At 37.1% G+C, this 23,547-nt stretch overlaps 3 protein-coding genes across 18 annotated transcripts in view; 1 reads left to right on the plus strand and 2 right to left on the minus strand.

Moving 5' to 3' along the window:
- LOC127508050 (uncharacterized) overlaps positions 1-23,547 on the minus strand; it is a 383,187-nt gene that overhangs the window by 273,172 nt on the left and 86,468 nt on the right. The gene's annotated exons all lie outside the window — the stretch shown is intronic.
- LOC127508068 (uncharacterized) lies at positions 765-9,157 on the minus strand. The gene is made up of 4 exons (XM_051885665.1): positions 9,042-9,157; positions 8,503-8,823; positions 1,712-2,014; positions 765-1,630 (listed from the first exon to the last, which is right to left on the minus strand). The coding sequence occupies exons 1-4, from the start codon at positions 9,088-9,090 to the stop codon at positions 1,491-1,493; spliced, it is 813 nt and encodes a 270-aa protein (XP_051741625.1). The 5' UTR covers positions 9,091-9,157; the 3' UTR covers positions 765-1,490.
- On the plus strand, positions 9,627-22,265 carry LOC127508064 (hepatocyte cell adhesion molecule-like). Its single transcript, XM_051885656.1, has 6 exons — positions 9,627-9,748; positions 13,616-13,933; positions 14,150-14,434; positions 14,501-14,623; positions 14,714-14,778; positions 21,975-22,265. The coding sequence occupies exons 1-6, from the start codon at positions 9,700-9,702 to the stop codon at positions 22,023-22,025; spliced, it is 891 nt and encodes a 296-aa protein (XP_051741616.1). The 5' UTR covers positions 9,627-9,699; the 3' UTR covers positions 22,026-22,265.

Here is a 23,547-nt window from a genome sequence, read left to right on the forward strand (position 1 = left end):
TCAACACTGCATTGGCTTCCTGTTAAACATCGTATAGATTTTAAAATCTTGCTAATTACTTACAAAGCACTAAATGGTTTAGCTCCCCAGTACCTGAGCGAGCTCTTAAAGCATTATAGTCCTTCACGTCTATTGCGATCTCAGAATTCAGGCCAGCTGATAATACCTAGAATATCAAAATCAACTGCAGGTGGTAGATCCTTCTCCTATTTGGCACCTAAACTCTGGAACAATCTTCCTAGCATTGTTCGGGAAGCAGACACACTCTGTCAGTTTAAATCTAGACTAAAAACACATCTCTTTAACCTGGCATACACATAAACCATTATCTGCTTCTATAAATCAAATCATGTAAATTGTTAGTCTGCATAGATTAGGTCAGCTGGAACCGGGAACCGGTTTAGTTCAGTCAGTGTTATCCCTCAAACAATAAACTGCAGAGTTTAGTTCCACTCAAACTCTTGCCTAGAGGTTTCTAGTGTGTCTGAAATACTTGATTAGCTGGTACCAGTTTAAATCTGAACTGGATTTGAGCAGTGGCCCTCCAGCAACAAGTTTGGACACCCCTTGTTTAGAGACACTTTAATGATTTACACGCTACAGTTTAATGCTCTTCTGATAAAATAAACGTTAATAAATATTCTTTCACCACACCGAAACTCTCAGGAGCTAAAAGTGTCAAAAGCTGCAGTTACTTCTGCTTTTATGCATGTGAATGTGTGAGAGAGAGATGAAGTGTGAAAACCAGAGCAGAAACTGACCAGTGCATGGGAAATTTTGTTTTTAATACTGAACAAATACATTTAAATTTGCTTCTTTTATACATTTTTGAAGATTATATAGAACTATGAAATATAATGAGTGCTACAGGGTCTAAACCATCATCTGTGATTGTGGTGTTTTGCCAAAAATTTGAGAAGACTGAGATGATTGAATTCTGATGAAACAATGATTCTCTCAGACAGTGAGTCTCTCATACAGACCCTGATGTAGCGCCTACTAGTGACTGAACCTTTAAAATTTAGAGAATTTTCACAGTAGGCCTCTAAACACAAGACATCCTCCTTTTCTTAAAATCATTCAAACATATTGTGTTTTCAGATTAAATATTTTAATCTATATTACATGTATTACCAGTGACTACTATACTTCTTTGGATGTTGTACGTTATCCTGTTCTAAAAGGTATACTACACTTTTAATTTTTTAAAGGAGCGTTAAGATTTGATAAAATGAATTAACATATGACTTAAATCAGTGGTTCTCAAACTTGTCCTAGAGTAGCTAGCACCAGCCCTGCACATTGTGTATGTCTCCCTTATTTGACACTTCAGGTCTTGCAGTCTCTACTAATGAGCCAATGAGTTAAATCAGGTGTGATATCTATCTATGAATGCTATTTACTCAAAAGATTTCTTGTAATATACTTTAATCTCTCCAGTCATGCCGGATCATCTCCATCTTCCTGAGAGATTAATCGGAGTTTGATGGTTATTTCTGGACGCTCTTCTTCTGTTGAAGACTTCTGGATCTGATGTCATAAACCAGAACAACCACAGTAGCCACGCCCACCAGAGCAGAGAGAGCCAATCGGATCACAGCTTCAGTAAAGCCACAACAGTGGATACGGTCTTGTGAGACAAGAAATGAGCAATGTTAAAATAGAAATATTGTTTAGTTTGTGAAAAAAATATATAGAGCTGCTGACATACCTGCACATGTGTGACAGAGTTCAGTGATGTTGAAATATCTGGTCTGGTTGCTGATGGTATTGTTCAGCACACAGCTGTAGGTGTTGTTATCCTGATATTCCACCTCCAGATGTAAAGAGATGCTGCTGCTGAGATCAGACACACTGACACTGGACAATGAACTGTTTCCTCTGAACCAGGAGAGAGTCACATGACACACATTCACAGCTGAACAAACCAATGAACATGATGATGATGATGATGATGATGATGATGAAGAACATTGTGAACAGTCTCTGCTGATGACAGGAACAGGCAGACGAGCTGGAAAATATTGGAGAATAAATTTAATTCAGTATGTAAAATAGTTCTGATATTTGTCAGGGCATTGATATTTCTTGATTTAAAGAAACCATATTTATAAAATGAAGACTTCAGATGAAAAAGCTTCTAAGTGCCATCCTTTTGATTGCTTTTAAAGTGAAATAACTGAACCTAAACACAGGAGCCTGATAAAAATGATCATTTTATGAGAAAATTTCAGATGGCCCTTAGAGGCTTTTGCATCTGAAGTCTTTAAATGTTGTTTATTATCATATTCAAAATAATGTTTGTTTTTTTATAACCAAAATAAAAGGGATCATAGAAATGATATGCTATTTTTTTTATTTAGTACTGTCTTGAATAAGATAGTTTACATAAATGTTTACATAGACATGCTGCAACCTGGTCTCATAGGAAAGATGTACATGTGGGAAAGTTTTCACGAGTCGGCAAAATATGTAATGCGTACATATCACTGGAGTTTCCAACAGAAATGAACGCTAGAGGCAGTAAAACGGGAAAGCGCTTTTGATCGTTTTCATATACAGTTACAATTACAGGGTCAGGTTATGGTTTAATAAAGACTTGTTTTCACGTCTCCTTGCACAATATTATGTTACGACTTTGAGACTGGGTTGACATAATCCGTAAGAGAAAATAATAATAGCTAAAAAAAATGTTTCAAAAATGACATTGTTCAAAAATGTACATATAAGTGGTTATTAATATTGTGTCATTACTGCAAAAAAGTATGTATTGGATTTACTTAAAATATGTATGCACTATTTTTGCATCACACTTTTTAAGTAAATCCAACTTAAAGCAATTTTATGTAAAACAAACAAGAAAACCTGTTATAGGTACTTAAATATATTGGTTTACTCAACATTTTTTACTTAAAAACACCAGTTCAAACTACCAAGTAATAGCAAGTTGTGTTGAAACTTAAATTTAAATTAAAACTTACTGTACTGTTCCAGTACATTAAATGTCTTTAGAATAAACACAAAACATACAATTAGCAAAAAACAAAGCAATTTACTTCATTTTTGGACAGCATTTCAACAAAAGGTTTTCACACAATTAGTACAAAAATAAAGCATTTTAGGTTTTTTGACAGAGATTGCAATACTACTCTGGAAACAACAACGACTTATATAGTCTGAAACCAAAAATCATGACTGTAGTACTTCTGAAAAAAAAAAAAAGTGACAATTTGACAAAAAGAAAGTTCCCATCATCCATGAATCCACCTTCGTGATCAGTGTGTGTGCTGTTCCAGTTCCTCAAGGTCACCATGACCATCCTAAAGAAAAGCATAGTAAATGTGTATTTACTTACATTACTTTGTAGTTCCAGATTGTATTATATTTTTCCCACTGTAAAACATTTATATAACACAAAATGAGTTACAATGTTTTGAAATAACAAAAAAACACCTTTATATTTAATAAATAAATGTTAGTTTGTTTCATTTCTGCTTTATTTGGGTGTAGTTGATTTACTGCCATTATTAAGTTGATTATTGAGGTTTGAAGTAAGGGTGTTCATTTACTCAAATTCCCATGATCCACCGTCATTTAAATTAATGATCAATTAATCGTTAACCTTGAAACCACTCACCCTAATGATGACCTTGCTTAATCAATCACTGACAAGTTTTATCGATTGAATTACTAATGATCAATAGATCGATCGTTGATTAATGGTTGGCATACCTAGTTTGAAGCTCAACTTTCAAGATGGTGGAAATCAAACCAATATCATAGAAACAGATATCGCTCTGAACCGCTCTTTCTCATGTGGACGTCTGTAAAAATAAATTTGCATGGCACTTCAGTGATGAAACTCATGCATTCGGGTGATTTATTCACGACGGAGGAGTGAGTTTTGTGGGAACATGCGCTGCTCACGCGATCAGTCGCATGATTGTCTGCTGTAAATTAAATGTCATATGCTTGGAATAATGACAGGTGCTGGTCATATAATTAGAATATCATCAAAAGTTGATTTATTTCACTAATTCCATTCAAAAAGTGAAACTTGTATATTATATTCATTCATTACACACAGACTGATATATTTCAAATGTTTATTTCTTTTCATTTTGATGATTATAACTGACAACTAAGGAAAATCCCAAATTCAGTATCTCAGAAAATTAGAATATTGTGAAAAGGTTCAATATTGAAGACACCTGGTGCCACACTCTAATCAGCTAATTAACTCAAAACACCTGCAAAGGCCTTTAAATGGTCTCTCAGTCTAGTTCTGTAGGCTACACAATCATGGGGAAGACTGCTGACTTGACAGTTGTCCAAAAGACGACCATTGACACCTTGCACAAGGAGGGCAAGACACAAAAGGTCATTGCAAAAGAGGCTGGCTGTTCACAGAGCTCTGTGTCCAAGCACATTAATAGAGAGGCGAAGGGAAGGAAAAGATGTGGTAGAAAAAAGTGTACAAGCAATAGGGATAACCGCACCCTGGAGAGGATTGTGAAACAAAACCCATTCAAAAATGTGGGGGAGATTCACAAAGAGTGGACTGCAGCTGGAGTCAGTGCTTCAAGAACCACTACGCACAGATGTATGCAAGACATGGGTTTCAGCTGTCACATTCCTTGTGTCAAGCCACTCTTGAACAACAGACAGCGTCAGAAGCGTCTCGCCTGGGCTAAAGACAAAAAGGACTGGACTGCTGCTGAGTGGTCCAAAGTTATGTTCACTGATGAAAGTAAATTTTGCATTTCCTTTGGAAATCAGGGTCCCGGAGTCTGGAGGAAGAGAGGAGAGGCACACAATCCACGTTGCTTGAGGTCCAGTGTAAAGTTTCCACAGTCAGTGATGGTTTGGGGTGCCATGTCATCTGCTGGTGTTGGTCCACTGTGTTTTCTGAGGTCCAAGGTCAACGCAGCCGTATACCAGGAAGTTTTAGAGCACTTCATGCTTCCTGCTGCTGACCAACTTTATGGAGATGCAGATTTCATTTTCCAACAGGACTTGGCACCTGCACACAGTGCCAAAGCTACCAGTACCTGGTTTAAGGACCATGGTATCCCTGTTCTTAATTGGCCAGCAAACTCGCCTGACCTTAAGCCCATAGAAAATCTATGGGGTATTGTGAAGAGGAAGATGCGATATGCCAGACCCAATAATGCAGAAGAGCTGAAGGCCACTATCAGAGCAACCTGGGCTCTTATAACACCTGAGCAGTGCCACAGACTGATCGACTCCATGCCACGCCGCATTGCTGCAGTAATTCAGGCAAAAGGAGCCCCAACTAAGTATTGAGTGCTGTACATGCTCATACTTTTCATGTTCATACTTTTCAGTTGGCCAAGATTTCTAAAAATCCTTTCTTTGTATTGGTCTTAAGTAATATACTAATTTTCTGAGATACTGAATTTGGGATTTTCCTTAGTTGTCAGTTATAATCATCAAAATTAAAAGAAATAAACATTTGAAATATATCAGTCTGTGTGTAATGAATGAATATAATATACAAGTTTCACTTTTTGAATGGAATTAGTGAAATAAATCAACTTTTTGATGATATTCTAATTATATGACCAGCACCTGTATGTAGTGTAATAATATCCTATTTATTATTTGATTATTTAAATCTCCTGCTTGAAAATAATAAAATAGATGTGCTATATTTGAAATGGTTTTCTGTATGGCATTTTATCTCAAAATGATGCATGTCATTTTAAAATCGGGGAAATTAGTGGGAATAAGTTAATGCAGCCTCTTATTTACATGATCTAAGCATAAAGCTGCTTGGTTTATATTTTTAATGCATGCAATTTTACATAATACATATTTTAAAATGGTATTGCACACCTGTTGCTGCCAGAATAACGGCCCATTTTAAATGTTATTTTCTTTATTTCTCTTTCTCCTTTTGTTCTTAACATCTTCCCTCCACTGTGTGGAGCGGTGATGAAATATTGCTTTTGTAAATATTTTCCAACATTTCTGTATTAAATGTATCTTTTAAATGGATGCAAATTACAGTGAAACTCAACACTTATACAGTGCAAAAAGGATTTAAACAGTGAATTTTGTATCAATCTGTTCTTGTAAACTCAGAGATGTGGATTCGGACGGCATTAAATTACTACACGACCTTGGTAATTGTCAAAAAACAGTAGGTAGATCGGTCAGGCATTTTTATGTGGGTGGTGAGAGAAAAACACTGACATTCTGGATTCAGGCGGCAATAAAATCACTGCTGAAAATACCTTACATCCCGATGAGAAACAGTTACTGTCGAATAGGACTTATGTCTCTCTTATCTGACACGCTCAGCTGAGTTCAGAGCTCCCTCCGGACGAGCTGATGATCTGAATCAGGTGTGTTAAATAAGGGAGACATGCAAAAATGTGCAGAACAGGGGTCCCCAAGACCAGGATTAAAAACCACTGCCATATATAGTGTTAGATGTGTTCAGACACTCACCTGGTGATGCCTGATGAGATCATCAGTGTTGTCAGAGAGGTACAACATTAAACACTGAATCAACTTCTCTGTGTATTTCCACAGGTTTGGTCTGAGAAGTACATGAAACAAAAAGTTGATTTTTAATGGTGGATACACACAAGCTTTTTTATATCTAAATTTTTTTTAAAAAAATATGTCTTTAAAGCAGACAAATCAGCCAAAATGCAGAAAACATGCCAGGTTCACCTTTTTTTCTTTTTCTTTTTTTTGGCAAAGACAATTTGTCAAAAACAATAATCAAGTGTGAAATTAACAAAAGTTGTTACCTTCAGAAATTGTTCTAACAGGATCCACCATATCCTGCTATTGTTGCACACTAAGATGAATGGAGAGAAAAACAACAGTATTGAACAACACAAAATCAGATTAGGCTAGCTTTTTAAGTTTTTATTATATACTCTTTTTAGAGCTGAGTGAAAACTCAATGTACTCAATACATATGCGTTAGTGCCAGGGTTGGGGAGTAATAACATGTAACTCAGTTATGTATCTAAAAATACAAAATTTGAGTAACTGTATTTCATTACTGTTAAATTTTAAATGGGTGGTAATCAAATCACAGTTACATCCGAAAAGTATTTTAGAGTACCAAAGTGATTACTTTGAATTTTAATGTCTTTTAAACATTAATGTAAACTGTGATGGGCAATTAATTTAAACAGCAATGATTCTCTGAGTCGGACAGCTACAGTTTTGCTCTTACGTTTCATTCCCTTTGTAGAATATGCAACATTTTAATAATTTTAACAAAATAATAGGGATCATAAAAATTGCATGTTATTTTTATCTAGTACTGTCCTGAATAAGCTTTTTCACATAACAGATGTTTACATACTCAACAAGACAAAATGACTGAATTCATAAAAATTGCTCCATTCAAAAATGTCCATACACTTGAATCTTAACTGTCCTGTCATTACTGGATGATCCACGACTGTTTTCATATTTTGTGATAGTTGATTGTGAGTCCCTAAAAAAATACTTTTTTTTCCTCAGAATTATTTTAAAAATAAAGTTAAAAGTAACCTTCCCAAGCCTGGTTAGTGCAAACTCAATATTTTTACCTTATGCAATCTTCATGAATACGTGCAAACATTATGCATTTAAGCAAGCAATCCGTTTGATGGAAGCGCGCACATAATAAAATATAGTACTGGTGTGCAAACCGGTTTCTTGATTTATGTGCAATAAACTTACATGTACAAACTCGATGTAACTAGTTGCAAACTAGTATTCATAACACTTTTCTAACAAACCCATCTAAACAATAAATGGGTGTTAATGAATGTTTATAAAGTCCAAATCTAATGTTTTACTTTGTTAATATAAAGCTAAACTTTTCTTACCTTCTTTCACCATCGTCACGCTTCAGAAAAAGTTGTATTGTGCTTCCGGTTTAGGAATACACCCACTAACACAATAAACAAGTGTCTATTAATGTTTAAAAAGCTCTAATATTTTACTTAAAGTTTTTATAGACAGTTTACCTGACGGAGTTCTCGCTGTCTTCACCACATCACTTCAAACGGCTCCAGCTTCTGCTCATTGGCTGGATATAATATTTGCATATCATGCAGCTCACAAATACCTTAAATTTTAAGTTAGGTTTACTTAATTCTAACCGAGTCTAACCTTTCTAATGCTAGTTGATGTTACTTATGTTTTTTCATTTACTTTACTCATACACTTATGTTTACCTTTTAGTTTTAGAATTTGTAGCTTGAAATGCTCTGAACACACACACACACACACACACATATTATATATATATATATATATATATATATATATATATACACACACACAAAACCAACCCAGATGTTGAGCCAACAAATAATTTTTTTCAGTGGATGATCCATGGGTGTTGTTTTGTTTTTTTTTGTTTTTTGAGTATACATAACAAAAATAACACACATTTGGTTTCTGCAAGGTGTATGTAAACATGACCAGGGCTGTATATAAAATAAGTAATTCTCTCCTCACCATAGACAGTGAGATTGATCGTGTTGATCGTGTCTCTGCTGCTGCTGGAGACTGTATAAAGTCCAGAGTCTGTGGTTCTGCTGTTGATGATGGTCAGAGATCCAGTCTGATTGTTCAGTTTCAGTCTGTCTCTGAAACTCCCATCAGCATTATCACCAAAAAACTTGCTCTCTTTGTTGTTCTTCACTTTAGCTATGAGAATGTCACCAAACTTCCAGTTGATCTCTTCATTTGTCTGTATTTGAGTGAGACTAGAGTTCAGAGAGACTGATTCTCCCTCAGTCACTGACTCTGACTTCACTGCATCAGCAACAAACACACCTGAACACAAACACACATACTCTGAGAGTCACCGGATTTGATTTTTTGTCCATTTAAAACTATCCTCTTCATTTTTCACAGAAGTATTTCTGAAGGTTTAGTCTAATAAAACTTGACAATATTAGAGGCAAAATGAATGATGGAGACAATAAAGATCAGAATGGCTTGTATGTGGAGAAATGATAATATAAAGAGAAGTGTAGCCATAAAATACTCACCAGTCAGACTCCAGGAGAACAACCAGAAGAAAATGAATGTATCAAACATTTTTTAACAGTTTCAGAAATGTTATAATAATCAAGTCCTGCACTCTTGCAAATGTCGATTGTTCTGCCAGTGTGTAATGAAGGTTTTTATAGAAACCCAGCAGTTAAACTCGTCCAGTAGCTCCTCCCACACAGACAGACCTTTTCAGTAATTCTAAGTTTCAAAAGTTTTTCTTTCTCAAAACAGAATTAGTCTTTTATTTCATTTCTTTTGGATCTTGACGGACATCCCAGCATCTGTAAGAAATAGGAGCTTGGAGCAAAAATGTCTCTAAATTTGATGTGATGTTGTTCCTGGAGAGCCTCTGAATGTCTGAACGTCTGGAGTCTGACACACTCAGTTCAGTTCACAAATCTTTTTTAAGAGCCACTGACCACTCGTTTTAATAAAGGATAATATTTTGATCATATTATTAGAAATAGTTCCCATTCTCTCCTTTCTGTAACTCATTTTGAGAAGGCATGGCAGTATCTGAAGGGAGGAGTTTAGTTTCACTGAACCACTTTCCAACAGACCCGCAGATTCATCCGCTTTAAGAAACATTCAACGTTTTCACAAGTGTCAGGATACGACTATTATCACAGTTCTGTTGTCAAACTATTTCATAAGATGCTGAAGAAAATGTTTATTTTCATCTGTTTGTGCTTGTGTCAGGCTGGTGAGTATTTTTATGGCCTCACTTCAGTTTATTTTCCCTAGTGAAAAAAAAGTATGCTAAGTATACTTACAGCCAGACTAATTATTAGTATATTTCAAGCGTGATAATGATTAGTTAACTTAAAGTGTGCTATTTGGAACAACTAATTTTGTACTAAGTATATTTTAGTTGTAATTAAGTTGTATAAAAACACAACTTTAAGCATATTTAGTGTACTTTTGTGTGCTAAATTTTGTGTGCACTTTATTTGTGTTATAAGTATATTTATTTGTGTTATAAGTACACTTTATTTGTGTTATAAGTATACTTTATTTGTGTTATAAGTACACTTTATTAGTGATTTAAGTACATTACATATTAATTAGGAATGTCTTCCGAACACACAAGCAATATACAATGAATATATTATTTTACAGGTAATAGTATATACTGTATGCTCAGTACCTTTAGCTTATTCCAAATACTAAAAATTACACACTTTGCAGTCAATTATGGAGGACACAATTACTCAAAATAAAATAATTAAATAAATCATGAATTCAATAAAACAACAATTAAATGTACCAGTTTATTCTGAAATAATTTAATAATTATTAAATTAATTTAATTATTAATTAAATAAATCAATAAATAAATGTATCTATTTTGTAAAATTCCATGAAAACACAACATTTATTGTTTAATATATTTCACAAAATCCTCTTTCACTATTATTGTTTAAATTATTTTTTCATAATTGAATGTGCTTTTTCAAAAAGCCGTTTTTCATAATTATATGCTGAATTTACGAATGACGCTTATTTGACGAATCATGTATTTCCAAAGCACGATTTTCCCAAAGATTCTTTTCATAATAATAGAGGACATTTCACAAATGCCAATCAACAGGCAGCGGGCGGTGCTTGGCGCTAATCCTTTCGGATGAATTACTTAGGTCTGGCGAGGTGAACTGAACGTTCGATATGCATCGGCACTGTGCAGTAGTGATGGGAAGTTCGGTTCTTTTCCGCGAACCGGTTCTTTCGGACAGTTCGATTCAATAAACCGGTTGAAAAAACGGTTCACCGGTTCTTTTACGGATTACCGGTTCTTACGTTTGGACTTTTAGTTTTTCCAGCTGCAAGCAACCAAGAAGCTGGTGCTCGGCAGTCTGCCTGTGTTTCTCCCTGAATTATTATTATTAAACTGTTTCTGTACTGCCATTCGCCTCTGGGTCCTCTGTCCGCTCTGACAGAAGAGACATATTTCAATAGGGAACTGTATCAGTATGGCATGTCGATATTGTTTTCGGTACATAGTCAAGCATACAACACTTTATGAATTAATATCGTACAGAATACGGGGCGATTTGACCAATCATATGAACGGGGCGTTTTGGTGCTGCATACAAACATGTGCCATAAACCACCACACCAACTCAAAAAGGAGATATCAAGCCAAAATATCGCTCTCTGTTTGTTAAAGTTTGTTAACTAGTAGACTACAACTTATGTCCAAATAGCAGCACTTTTCTCCGGTTCTTTCAGGGTCGCGTAGGCCATTAATGCTGCGTTCCAGGCAGGTTTTTGAGGCCGCAAGTCACGACTTCAAATCACGACTCACGATTTTGTAGCGTTCCAGGCAAGTCAAGCCAAACTGCCTGAGTATAAACAAACCAGCATGGCAGACCGTACGGGGCTTATGCTCATTAACAATTATTTCTATCGCCAAAGGTGCTTACTCCTTGCTTATTTGAGGGAAACGGAGGAGGAAAACGGCGCATAAGGCAAGAGAAGCTGTTATACCTTTTATTTTACGTTATTTTACCGTGCACTTGCATAAACACCGCATCCGTAGGGGCTGCCATTGTTGATTCGCGGGCTATGTGACGTCAGAACCCGTAACTGGGAGTACATCGATCTAGTACGAGTTCACGGGTGGGAAGTCACGGGTTTGACTGCTGTTCCAGTGCACTTTCACGGGGTAGAAGGTTGGAAAAACACGGGTTACAGGTTGCCTGGAACGCGGCATAAATTCTTAGCCGGTTGTCGTCGCCATCTGTCAGTCTGCGATGTCACTTGATTGAACTGGTCAGAATTCCCAAGATTGAGCGATGTATTGCGCTTTCAGTGTTTTATTAAATAAATTATACATTGCGACATTATACTTCACCTGAGTGACTGAGTGAGGGGGATTCAGACGAGTACCATGACGTCAGCAGCTCTGATTGGCTGAAGGCAGTGAGCAACAAAATCTGATTGGTCTAGACCAAGTTGAAGAGACATTTGAATTCCAATAAGTCTCAAGTTCAACCACTCAACATATTTTTTTCCGCATGTAACGTTACGCTGCTGGTGTGTTGTTTAATATAGATTTGTGTGTACAATTGTAAAATGATTCTGCCAATGTAAACTTATTAAACATATTTACACAAATTTGGAAATTGTAGGCTACACTGCATATAAAAATGGGCTTTTAATGCATTAGTCATACTGAAATAAATAAGCACAAGTGATAAAATGAATTCCAAGCATAGGCGTAATTTGCGGGTGGGGAGGTGGGACATGTCCCCACCACTTTTTGAAAGGGTCGATATTGTCCCCACCACTTTTTGAAACCTCTCGCAGCACGGATATCTAATACAAAAGAAACACCTCTAGCTGATTATCAATTTGTGTTAATAATAGGGGATCTGTCGCTAGGATGTGTTGTTTTTGAAATCATGTTGAGTGCTCGCTGTCGCTGTTATCAGAGGTGCAACAGTGTTCTCTTGGCGCTCGTGCACACTGCGGATTCACACGGACGAGCGCTTCAGTCTATCGCTTAACTGTTGCAGATCACAAAACAAAATACACATAAACGTGTCCCTGCTCTTGATATACAATCACTGATGAACATCTTTGGTTTTAATGAGAAAAAAAATCATACATGGATGGATTAGAACCCAGAACCTCTTGCACGCTTATCGAAAATACTGCCACTAGTCCATCTGTTATCAAAAGCAGATTCTTGTATTTATTAACTAATGTACATACTCTCAAGACTAACGACATATTGTATTATAGCAGATGATAATAATACAATTACAATATACCCCCCCCCCCCCCCCCCCCCCCCCCCCCACACACACACATACACATTCCTGTCCCACCCACTTTTTTGCGCCACTGATTCCAAGGATGAATAATTAAACTTAAAAAATATACTCAAATTTAACTTTAAATACACTACAACTTCAGGATATTAAATAATGTCTTTTTAAAATATACTTTCAGTGCATTGTTACAATGATCATTTTCAGCACACAGTTAAAATATACCTCAAAATATATTTTTATAAAGTGCAAATAAATACACTTTTAAAAAATAAACTGAACTTACATTTCAAGTAGGCTATATTTTACTAAAATATATATTTTTAGAAAACATACTAAAGTACAATTATTTTAAAGTGTGTTAAAAGTTGTATTGTGAAAATATGATGCTAATATACTTTTTATATATTTAAAGATAGTAAATTTTTTGTTAGTATATTTGCAATGTACTATAGGAAAAGGGAATATATTTAAAATACAATGAAGTATACTTTTTTTCACTAGGGTTATCATTTAAACACATTATTCCAACATTCATTTTGCTTCTAATATTTTCCAGTTGTATAAGATTAATATAGTCAGATATTTTTGTTGATGCTGCTGTCCCTTTCATTGACTATATTGAAATGAGTGCAGAGTGAAGAATTAATTTGAGTTATTATTTTGCCTCTAATATTGTCAAGTTTTATTAGACTAAACCTTCAGAAATACTTCTGTGAAAAATAAAGAGGATAGTTTTAAATGGACAAAAAATCAAATCTGGTGACTCTCAGAGTATGTGTGTTTGTGTTCAGGTGTGTTTGTTGCTGATGCAGTGAAGTCAGAGTCAGTGACTGAGGGAGAATCAGTCTCTCTGAACTCTAGTTTCACTCAAATACAGACACATGAAGAGATCAACTGGAAGTTTGGTGACATTCTCATAGCTAAAGTGAAGAACAACAAAGAGAGCAAGTTTTTTGGTGATAATGCTGATGGGAGATTCAGAGACAGACTGAAACTGGATCAGACTGGATCTCTGACCATCATCAACAGCAGAACCACAGACTCTGGACTTTATACAGTCTCCAGCAGCAGCAGAGACACGATCAACACGATCAATCTCACTGTCTATGGTGAGGAGAGAATTACTGTCTGTTGACTAAATTCACCAGATAATGTTACTGAGAATATTATAAAATGATAGAGAATTCTGTGATGATGCTGATCATTTGTGCATTTTATCAGTTCTTATAATTTAATTGTATAATATTTGTTTATCTGTTTGTTTAATTCATTTTTTTAATATAAAAAAAACCTGGAAAAGTTCTGTCATTCTGTCATGTTTTCAGCTCGTCTGCCTGTTCCTGTCATCAGCAGTAACTCTTCACAAAATTCATCATCATCATTATGTTCATTGGTGTGTTCAGCTGTGAATGTGAGTCATGTGACTCTCTCCTGGTTCAAAGGAAACAGTTCATTCTCCAGCATCAGAGTGTCTGATCTCAGCAGCCGGTCTGATCTTCTTCTCCATCTGGAGTGTGTGGATGATTCCTACAGCTGTGTGCTGAACAATCCCATCAGAAACCAGACTCAACACCTCAACAACGCTCAACTCTGTCACACATGTGCTGCAGGTACTTCACTGATGATATCTGGTGTTTCTGCACACATTGATCTGGGCTAATGACTGTCTCTTTCAGGTCCTCCAGTCTCTCTGACAGTGCTGATCTCTGCTGCTGCTGCTGCTGCTGGATCTCTGTTGATTGTTGCTGCTGTCGGGATCTTCTGCATCTGCAGGAAACACAGAAACACACACAGAGAAGGCAAGTATTACCTGTATGTATATGTGTGTGTATATAATTCTCAAACATCATCTCTCTGAGTGTTTGTTTCTGTCATTATTGTTGAAACAGAGACTCGAGCAGAAGAGATCACTTACGCTGATCCCACATTCAACAGAAGAAACAGAAATAAATCTGTAAGATCTTTGATTTCAGTGTATGGTGTGTCTCTGTGTTGTTTCAGCAGTGAGTCTGATTTTAGTGTGTGTGTGTGTGTTTAATGATTTACACACACAGCAGTCAAGTCACCTTTATTTATATAGCGCTTTTTACAATGCAGATTGTGTCAAAGCAGCTTTAGAGTGATAACTGGTATATAATTTTGGCTGCACAGCAGCTCTTAAAGAAAATGGTGTCATTGTCCATCTTAAGTAAATTCAGTATTGTTTCATTCCAATGTAAGAATCAATAGTTATTAATTTAGTTAATTTATCTATATCGGCACTGGAGTAAACAGTGATATCATCATCCAGCTCAGTTCAGTTTGCATACAATAGTGTCAATGCAGATCAAAACACTGTTAAATATCAAATGTCAAGTGTCCCCAACTAAGCAAGCCAAAAGCAACGGTGGCTAGGAACCCAAACTTCATCAGGTGACATCAGGTGGCAAACAGGTGTTAAAATGGAGAAAAAAAACCTTGGGAGAAACCAGGCTTAGTCGGGGGGCCAGTTCTTCTCTGGCGAACAGTGCTTTGTTATGATTCAGGCAGCTATCATAAGTCCAATGGGATCACAACATTCAAAGTATTTATTCCAGTTCAGTCCAGTTGAGGATCGTATTCATCACGGCGGTATGGACGGTTTGTTGAGGAACTGTGTCGTGGCTGTCGTGTCGATGAGGCCTTCACAGTGGATGATCTAGTTGACTCAATCTCTGCTGATACTTCAGGGCTGCGTTGTGGTCGTGTCAAGGCGCAGGTCCTTGGTCTCACCTGGATACGGCCCGGATCTGGTTGACTACGGTAAACCTCGGGATAAACAAAGAGACTAATATTAGCATAGATGCCATTCTTCTTCTGATGTAACGAGTACATCTGGTGTTATAGGAAGTGTTTCCGGTTCCGGCTGACCTAATTTATGCAGCCTAACAATCCTTTAACAGATTTGAAAATATAAATTGGTAATGTGTTATGTGTATGCCAGGTTAAAGAGATGCGTTTTTAGTCTAGATTTAAACTGAGTGTGTCTGCTTCCCGAACAATGCTAGGAAGATTGTTCCAGAGTTTAGGTGTCAAATAGGAGAAGGATCTACCGCCTGCGGTTGATTTTGATATTCTAGGTATTATCAGCTGGCCTGAATTCTGAGATCGCAATAGACGTGAAGGACTATAATGAATTAGGAGCTCGCTCAGGTACTGGGGAGCTAAACCATTTAGTGCTTTGTAAGTAATTAGCAAGATTTTAAAATCTATACGATGTTTTACAGGAAGCCAATGCAGTGTTGACAGAACTGGGCTATACTGGTCATACTTCCTAGTTCTAGTAAGAACTCTAGCTGCTGCATTTTGTACGAGCTGTAGTTTATTTATCAAGCGAACAGGGCAACAACCCAGTAGAGCGTTACAGTAATCTAGCCTTGAGGTCATGAATGCATGAACGTCTCAGGTTACGTATGTAACCATGGTTCTCTGAGAACAGGGAACGAGACTCTGCGCTTGAATATGCTTTGGGGAATGTCATCACATGAACCGGTGTCTGAAAGCAATTGTAAAATCTCACCAATCCTATTGGCTGGCGACAGCCTATGACGTCATCATAGCGCGACCCGGAAGTATATAAGGAGCGCCTAGAGAACTAGTCAGTACCTTATCATCTGAAGGGACTGTTCAGCAGGCAGCCCCGATGCATGGCTAGGAAACGCAGAGTCTCGTTCCCTGTTCTCAGGGAACCATGGTTACATACGTAACCTGAGACGTTCCCTTTCGAAATGGAACTCAACTCTGTGTTATATGCTTGGGGAACGATATACCCACACCGACATGCTAGAGGGCAGTGCATGCCAAAAAATGGCTAGACAAACGTCAGAACTAGCAGCTTCAACTGAAGTAATAATAATAATAATAATAACTTTATTTTATATAGCGCCTTTAAAAGCAGCTTCTCAAAGCACTGTACATAAGAACATAAAATCACGACAGAATATAACAACAATTTCAAAAGAAAAAAAAAGAATAAGTACAGAATTAAAAATACAACTAAAAGCAACTTAACAAAATAAGATTACATAAAATCTTCCCTAAAAAAATGTTTTTAAACTCGATTTAAAAATGTGCAAGGATTCTGCATTTCGTATCTCTGTAGACAAGGAATTCCAGAGTTTAGTTGCAAGATTTGAAAAAGCCCTATCACCCATAGATCTCAGGCGAGTTACAGGGACGGTTAAAAGACCAGCATTGACAGATCCACTCCCCCTATGGGTCATACATAGGCTGTCAGTGACAGCATTCCCTATGGTCAACAGCCCAAGCGATAAGCCTCAAAGAGGCCTTCCACAGAAGGCCTACCAAGGCCGCTCAAAGGCTTCTGGAACCAAGCTTCCTTCCAAAGAAAAGAGGGTACCTTTAAGGGAATGTGGCCAGGGGGCCCAAGGGAACCCTAGCCAGTCACTTGTCAGGGGAACTCAACCCTAATTGCCACCAGGGAGGCCTGACCTGGTCTACTTTACAGAAACCTAGTCTTGGCCAACAACCTGTCTGATCACAGAGTCTCCAATCACATTCTTCAGAGAAGATATCCAGTAAGAGTGACTGCAAAAGAGGCAGTAACTAACTCAGACCAGAGCGTAGAGACGGGCATCCCAGAGAGCAAGACTCAGCTTAGCACTTTTTACCCTTACTAATGAGGGGAGTAACACTCTGCTCAATCCTAGGATCTACTCAGCGCGTGATTATTTGCACTGAGGAAGCTGTGCACTCCAAAGGAATTCAACAAGGAGAGAGTATAACAGCTTAAGGGCTGATCCTAACAGGGAGGCCTCAGAGAGGCCTTCAACCACTGACCAGCTTAGGGAGCTAAGTACTATGCAGGACAACCCTTTAAAGGAGGAGAGTACTGAAACTCAACCTAACAGATAAACCGTACTGTAGGCACAAAATCATGGTGGCCCAGGAGGGGGCCTGCCACATGATATAAATTCTATATGTGTAGAAATACGTTTCAGCGGCCTTGCTAAAGGCCAACATGTACTCAGTCTGCTTAGAGAACACCCAGAAATGGGAGGGGGAAGCTTAAAGGGGGCCTGTGAAGGCCACTCACCTGAACAGCTTTGCTTGCTGAACGCAGATCCAGTAGAATTAGACTGAGAATGCCCACATAACAGTCTAGCTAACACAATCCAACAAGCAGTGTACTCAGTAAAACACTTTTTACTCTTTAAAGCAAGAGGAGTACAGCATACACCAACACGCCCTAAAGGAGGCCCAAAAGAGGGCCTACAACTTCCAGACACGTGGCATCAGCTCATGGCAGTGTTCTAAGCTCAAAGGGAGCCAAGTAGAGTAACCATCATTCTCAAATGAGGTTACCTAGTTTAACTCAACCTGAGCTATCATACCACCAGGTCGTGTACTCAGTAAAAAACACCTTTCACTTTTAAAGCAAAAGGAGTACAAACCTATGCCATCATGCTCTAAAAGAGGGCCGAACGGAGCCTACAACTCAGAACGACACGTGGCGTCAGCTTCTAGTGGCAAACACTAAGCTCTCAGGGAGGCACATATAAAACCGAACTATACAGTGAGGTTCAACTATAAACTCAACCTGCGCTTAATTCCAATCCACACATTCCAACAGGCAATGTACTCAGTAACGCATTTAATAATCTTAAGGCAAAAGGAGTACAAGAAACTTGATCTAAGCTGTCTGTCATGCTAAGGTGATGAAACTGATCAGGAAGATTATTTATAAAGCGATCTTTAGTGGTAGAAGTGATGGCTCTACCATATTTGTGGCAGGGAGGCAGTTTAGCAGCCTTGACTAAATGTAGTATACACGAGACTAGATAATGATCTGAGATGTCGTCACTCTGCTGCAGAATTTCAACAGCATCAATATCGATTCCATGTGACAATATTAGATCTAAAGTATGATTACGACAATGAGTGGGTCCTGACACATGTTGTCTAACACCAATAGAGTTTAGAATATCTGCAAATGCCAATCCTAATGCATCTTTTTCATTATCTACATGGATATTAAAATCACCAACAACAAGGACTTTATCTGCAGCTACTAACTCCGATAGAAAATCAGCAAATTCTTTGATAAAGTCTGTATTGTGTCCTGGTGGCCTGTATACAGTAGCCAGCACAAATGTTAACTTACATAATGTTACATAAAGTACCATCACTTCGAAGGAATTATATTTGAAAGACTTTTGACTAATACTGTAAATATTACTATAAATTACAGCAACACCTCCCCCTTTGCCTTTCTGACGAGCATTGTGTCGATAATCATAACCTTGAGGGCTAGACTCATTTAAAGTAATGTAATCGTCCGGTTTTAGCCAAGTTTCTGTCAAACACAGCACATCTAGATTATTGTCTGTGATAATATCATTTACAATAAGTGCTTTTGAAGAAAGGGATCTAATATTCAACAACCTAAGCTTTATCATTTGTTTATCATCATTATCTCTATTTTTTATTTGTTGAACATCAATTAAATTTTTACCCTTAAATGGGTTTGGAAGTTTTTTGTTTTTACTAATTCGGGGTACAGACACAGTCTCTATGTGATAATATCTAGGTGAAAGAGGTCAACAGGTCAGGTCTGCCCCAAAATCTTTTCCAATTGTCTATGAAATAGAAATTCTGCGACACCACTTAGACAGCCAGCCATTGAGTGATGATAATCTGCTAACTATCTCATCACTCCGACGAACAGGAAGGGGAACAGAGCAAATTACTGTTTCTGACATTGTACTTGCGTGTTCACACACGTCTTTAATGTTAATTTTAGTGATCCCCGACTGGCGAAGTCGAACATCATTAGTGCCGACATGAATTATAATTTATGATTATTTACGATTAGCATTAGCCAGCACTATTAAATTTGCTTTGATGTCAGGTGCTCTGGCTCCCGGCAAACATGTGACTATGGTGGCTGGTGTCTCTATTTTCATGTTCCGTGTAATAGAATCACCAATAACTAGGGCACTTTCAACAGGATTCTCAGTGGGTGTATCACTGAGTGGGGAGAACCTGTTTGATGTTCTTACTGGAACGGAAGAGTGGTGTTTTCCGCGGCCAAGTGCCCTGCTGCATGGGCTCTACAGCCGGAACCGAACAATGTACAGAGTTCACTAAGCTAGTTGCATCCAAAACAGTATCTGAAGCCCTTACATTCTTACTATCCTCGATTAAAGTTTGGATGCGTGTCTCTAATTCTGAGATTTTCTCTGTCAGCCTGACTATTTCCCTACATTTATGACATGTAAATTCCTCGTCGCTGACAGAGAAAGCTATACTGAACATGTGACAGGCAGAGCACGTTACTATACAAGGAGAGGATGACATGACTCACCGTGTTTGTAGACTGATCCGACTGATCCAACAGCTGTTTGAAGAACACGTAAAAAAAGCAGTGCGCGAGAGACTGATGACAAGTTAACAAGCTAGCGAGATGCAAACGTGTAATAGCAATTTAGATTCAAAGATTAAAAGCTATCGACGTCAGATTAATGTGGTAGGACCACAGCAGCAGCTCAACATATATTTATAAAGCAGTAGATGTGTTTGTGGATTTACACTGTAGACCATCATTTAGAGACACACAAACATTAGTCCGCTGACACACAACTTTAAAATACAGCAGTGAATCCTCTAAATCAGGCTTTTCACACTTTCAGAAGTGGATCCTGAAATATGAGGAAATAAGGACCACCATCCTGAAATTTAAAATGCATCTGCCCATTTAATATACTGGAATATGTAATATTATAAATCTTAAAATATCTCTGAAGTTACATTATTTTCTACTCACTATAATAATACTGATAACTCAACATTTATTTTTAAATAAATAAATAATAATTTATATTAATCATTAATTTAACAGACTAATAACTAATAATTTTATTGTAATAACATTTTTTCTTCATTTATTTTAATCTAATTTATTGACTTTTTTTTTTTTTTACAGTTTTTTAAATTTGTTAATTTAACATTTAATAATATACTGGGCTGGTGTGGTTACACGTGGTCTGCGATTGTGAGGCCGGTTGGATGTCCTGCTAAATTCTCTGAAGCGCCTTCGGAGACAGCTTATGGTAGAGAAATATACATTCACTTCACGGGCAAGAGCTCTGGTGGACATTCCTGCAGTCAGCATGCCAATTGCGCGCTCCTTCAAAACTTGTGACATCTGTGGCATTGTGCTGTGTGATAAAACTGCACATTTTAGAGGGGCCTTTTATTGTGGCCAGCCTAAGGCACACCTGTGCAATAATCATGCTGTCTAATCAGCATCTTGATATGCCACACCTGTGAGGTGGATGGATTATCTCGGCAAAGGAGAAGCGCTCACTAACACAGATTTAGACAGATTTGTGAACAATATTTGAGAGAAATAGGCCTTTTGTGTACATAGAAAAAAGTCTTAGACCTTTTATTTTGTTCCCAGCACTTAGATTGTTTGTCTTTATGCCCCTATAGGTTAGCCCAGTAGTTGATCATTAATTGTTTCCTTCTAATTTCTAATGACATCTCTCCTAACAAGACTTGTAAAGCTGGAATGGGTGTCATCTTTACTGCTCTACAACACTGTCTCATAGCTTGAGCTTGTATTTTATTGAGTTTTTCTAACAAGTTTTTTGAAGCTGATTCATATACCACACGACCATAATCAAATACAGACCGGATCAGTGTCACATAAATAGTTTTTAATGAAGAAAAACTCAATTGAAAAACAACTTAAAAACCTTCACCCTCTCCAACAATCTCTCATTCAGAAGATTCGTAATAGCGCCCCCTAGCATATAACCACAAAACATGGATTGCTGGAGTAGGAGTTTAGGCCAAATATACTGTTTCTGTCAGTATAAGTCAAGTATACTTTAAAGTGATTTTAATTATATTTCTGAGAAGTACTTACAAAGTAGACTGATTCTTATTTTTAGTTTAAAAGAAGTATACTAATAGCACACTTGAATAAACTTTTTTTTTCGTAAGGATATCCTGCATTCTCCGAAACACTTGGGACCCGTTGTGAGGAAATTGCTGACAAAAGTATTTCTGCTGTATTTTCTGTGCTTGTGGAAAGAGGATTGATAGATGTGCCAATAATGTGATGAATACATTGATGAACGGTGCTTTTGTGTTTTCTTTCAGAGGCCTAGAGAGGAGGATAATGTGGTGTACGCAGGAGTCTCGAGACGTTGATCAGATCTTGATCATTTGAAAGATTTCCCAATAAGTTTGAAGTTATACATAAATACCGGCCTGCATCATATTAGCTGAATGACATCCAATACTTGTTTTGTATTGAGCCAGATGTTTCTCTCTGTGACATTTTTTAAAGTTCTTAAAAGTTTATATTCAAGATATATCTATATTTCACATTTTTCCACATTTCTACATGCCTCCTTTTGTACAATTTTAAATAAAAATGCTTTAATATCATTTTTAAATTCTTCAGCCTCCTTCTTGTCCTTTTCATATGCAGTTCTACTCACTGTTTATCTGATTTTACACAATTATTCTGTTAGTCTTGAAAAATAAATACATGTAAACACAGTTAAAACTATTTCAGGTGTCTTGATTTAGCTTCACATGAGCACCAAGACTGATATAACCACTGAGAATAACAGATCCATACACAATATCCCACTGACAATAACATGCACTGCTTTTCAAGATATTAAACCACTTCATTTTGCCTCTGGATTCTACATTTACTTACATTTAATCATTTAGCAGACACTTTTATCCATATAATAAACATTAGAGAAACTACCAGGCCATTCAAAAGAAAAACTATTAGAAAATTGGTGTAATATTCAGTGAATTCACAATTAAACTTTAAAAATATCTTTTAAAAGCTGACAAACATTGATCTCATCACGGCTGTGGGTGAAAACACACTGTTAAACAGTTCGAAGAAGACGCTGACCACTGGAGTGGAAAAAACGATGAGTGTGAAATGAGACGAAAAATAAACTGATCACACGGTGGCAAAAATAAATGTGTGAACTTGAGTCATTTCTTCAGTTTATATTCCACTCTGCTCTTAGTTTGATCTTTATCTCTCATCACATATACTTGAGCACATTTGTTCACACATGTCGGTTGAACCCACAGATGTTTGGCCTGATCAAGTGTCACTACATTCATCTTTCTGCTGTTAAACTCAGATTCACTTGGTCGTTTGGTTGAGATCTGTCCACACAAACTACACTCAACCAAACCACAAACGTCAGGTGTGTCGGTCAACCGACTCACCACAGCAAAACAACCACAGATGAGTTTAGTGCAGCGATCTGACTGATTTACATTGACTAAACATGCATTTTTGTGCAAATATAGTGACAAGTGATCAATTGAGAGTCGATGAGAGAGAAGAACTGTAAGTGTAGAGACACTTTAACCTTTAAACACACTGTGGTTTAATACGTTTCTGCTAAAACAGATATTCATAAACAGTTTCAGATGTCACTGATGCCCTCAGGAACCACAAGTGTCAAAAAGGAGGCGATGTTTGTGTATATTTGCATGTGAATGTGTGTGAGAGAGAGATGAAGTGTGAAAACCAGCAGAAATGCAGTGCACTGGAAAATTTGTTTTTAATATTGAGCAATGAAATTCAATTAGACCCCACCAATTTAAACCTCCAGAATACATTATATACATTATATATATATATATATATACATATATGTATGTACACGCACATAGGTGAAGTGAA

Source organism: Ctenopharyngodon idella, chromosome 3, assembly GCF_019924925.1.
Source record: "Ctenopharyngodon idella isolate HZGC_01 chromosome 3, HZGC01, whole genome shotgun sequence".
Lineage (NCBI taxonomy): Eukaryota > Metazoa > Chordata > Actinopteri > Cypriniformes > Xenocyprididae > Ctenopharyngodon > Ctenopharyngodon idella.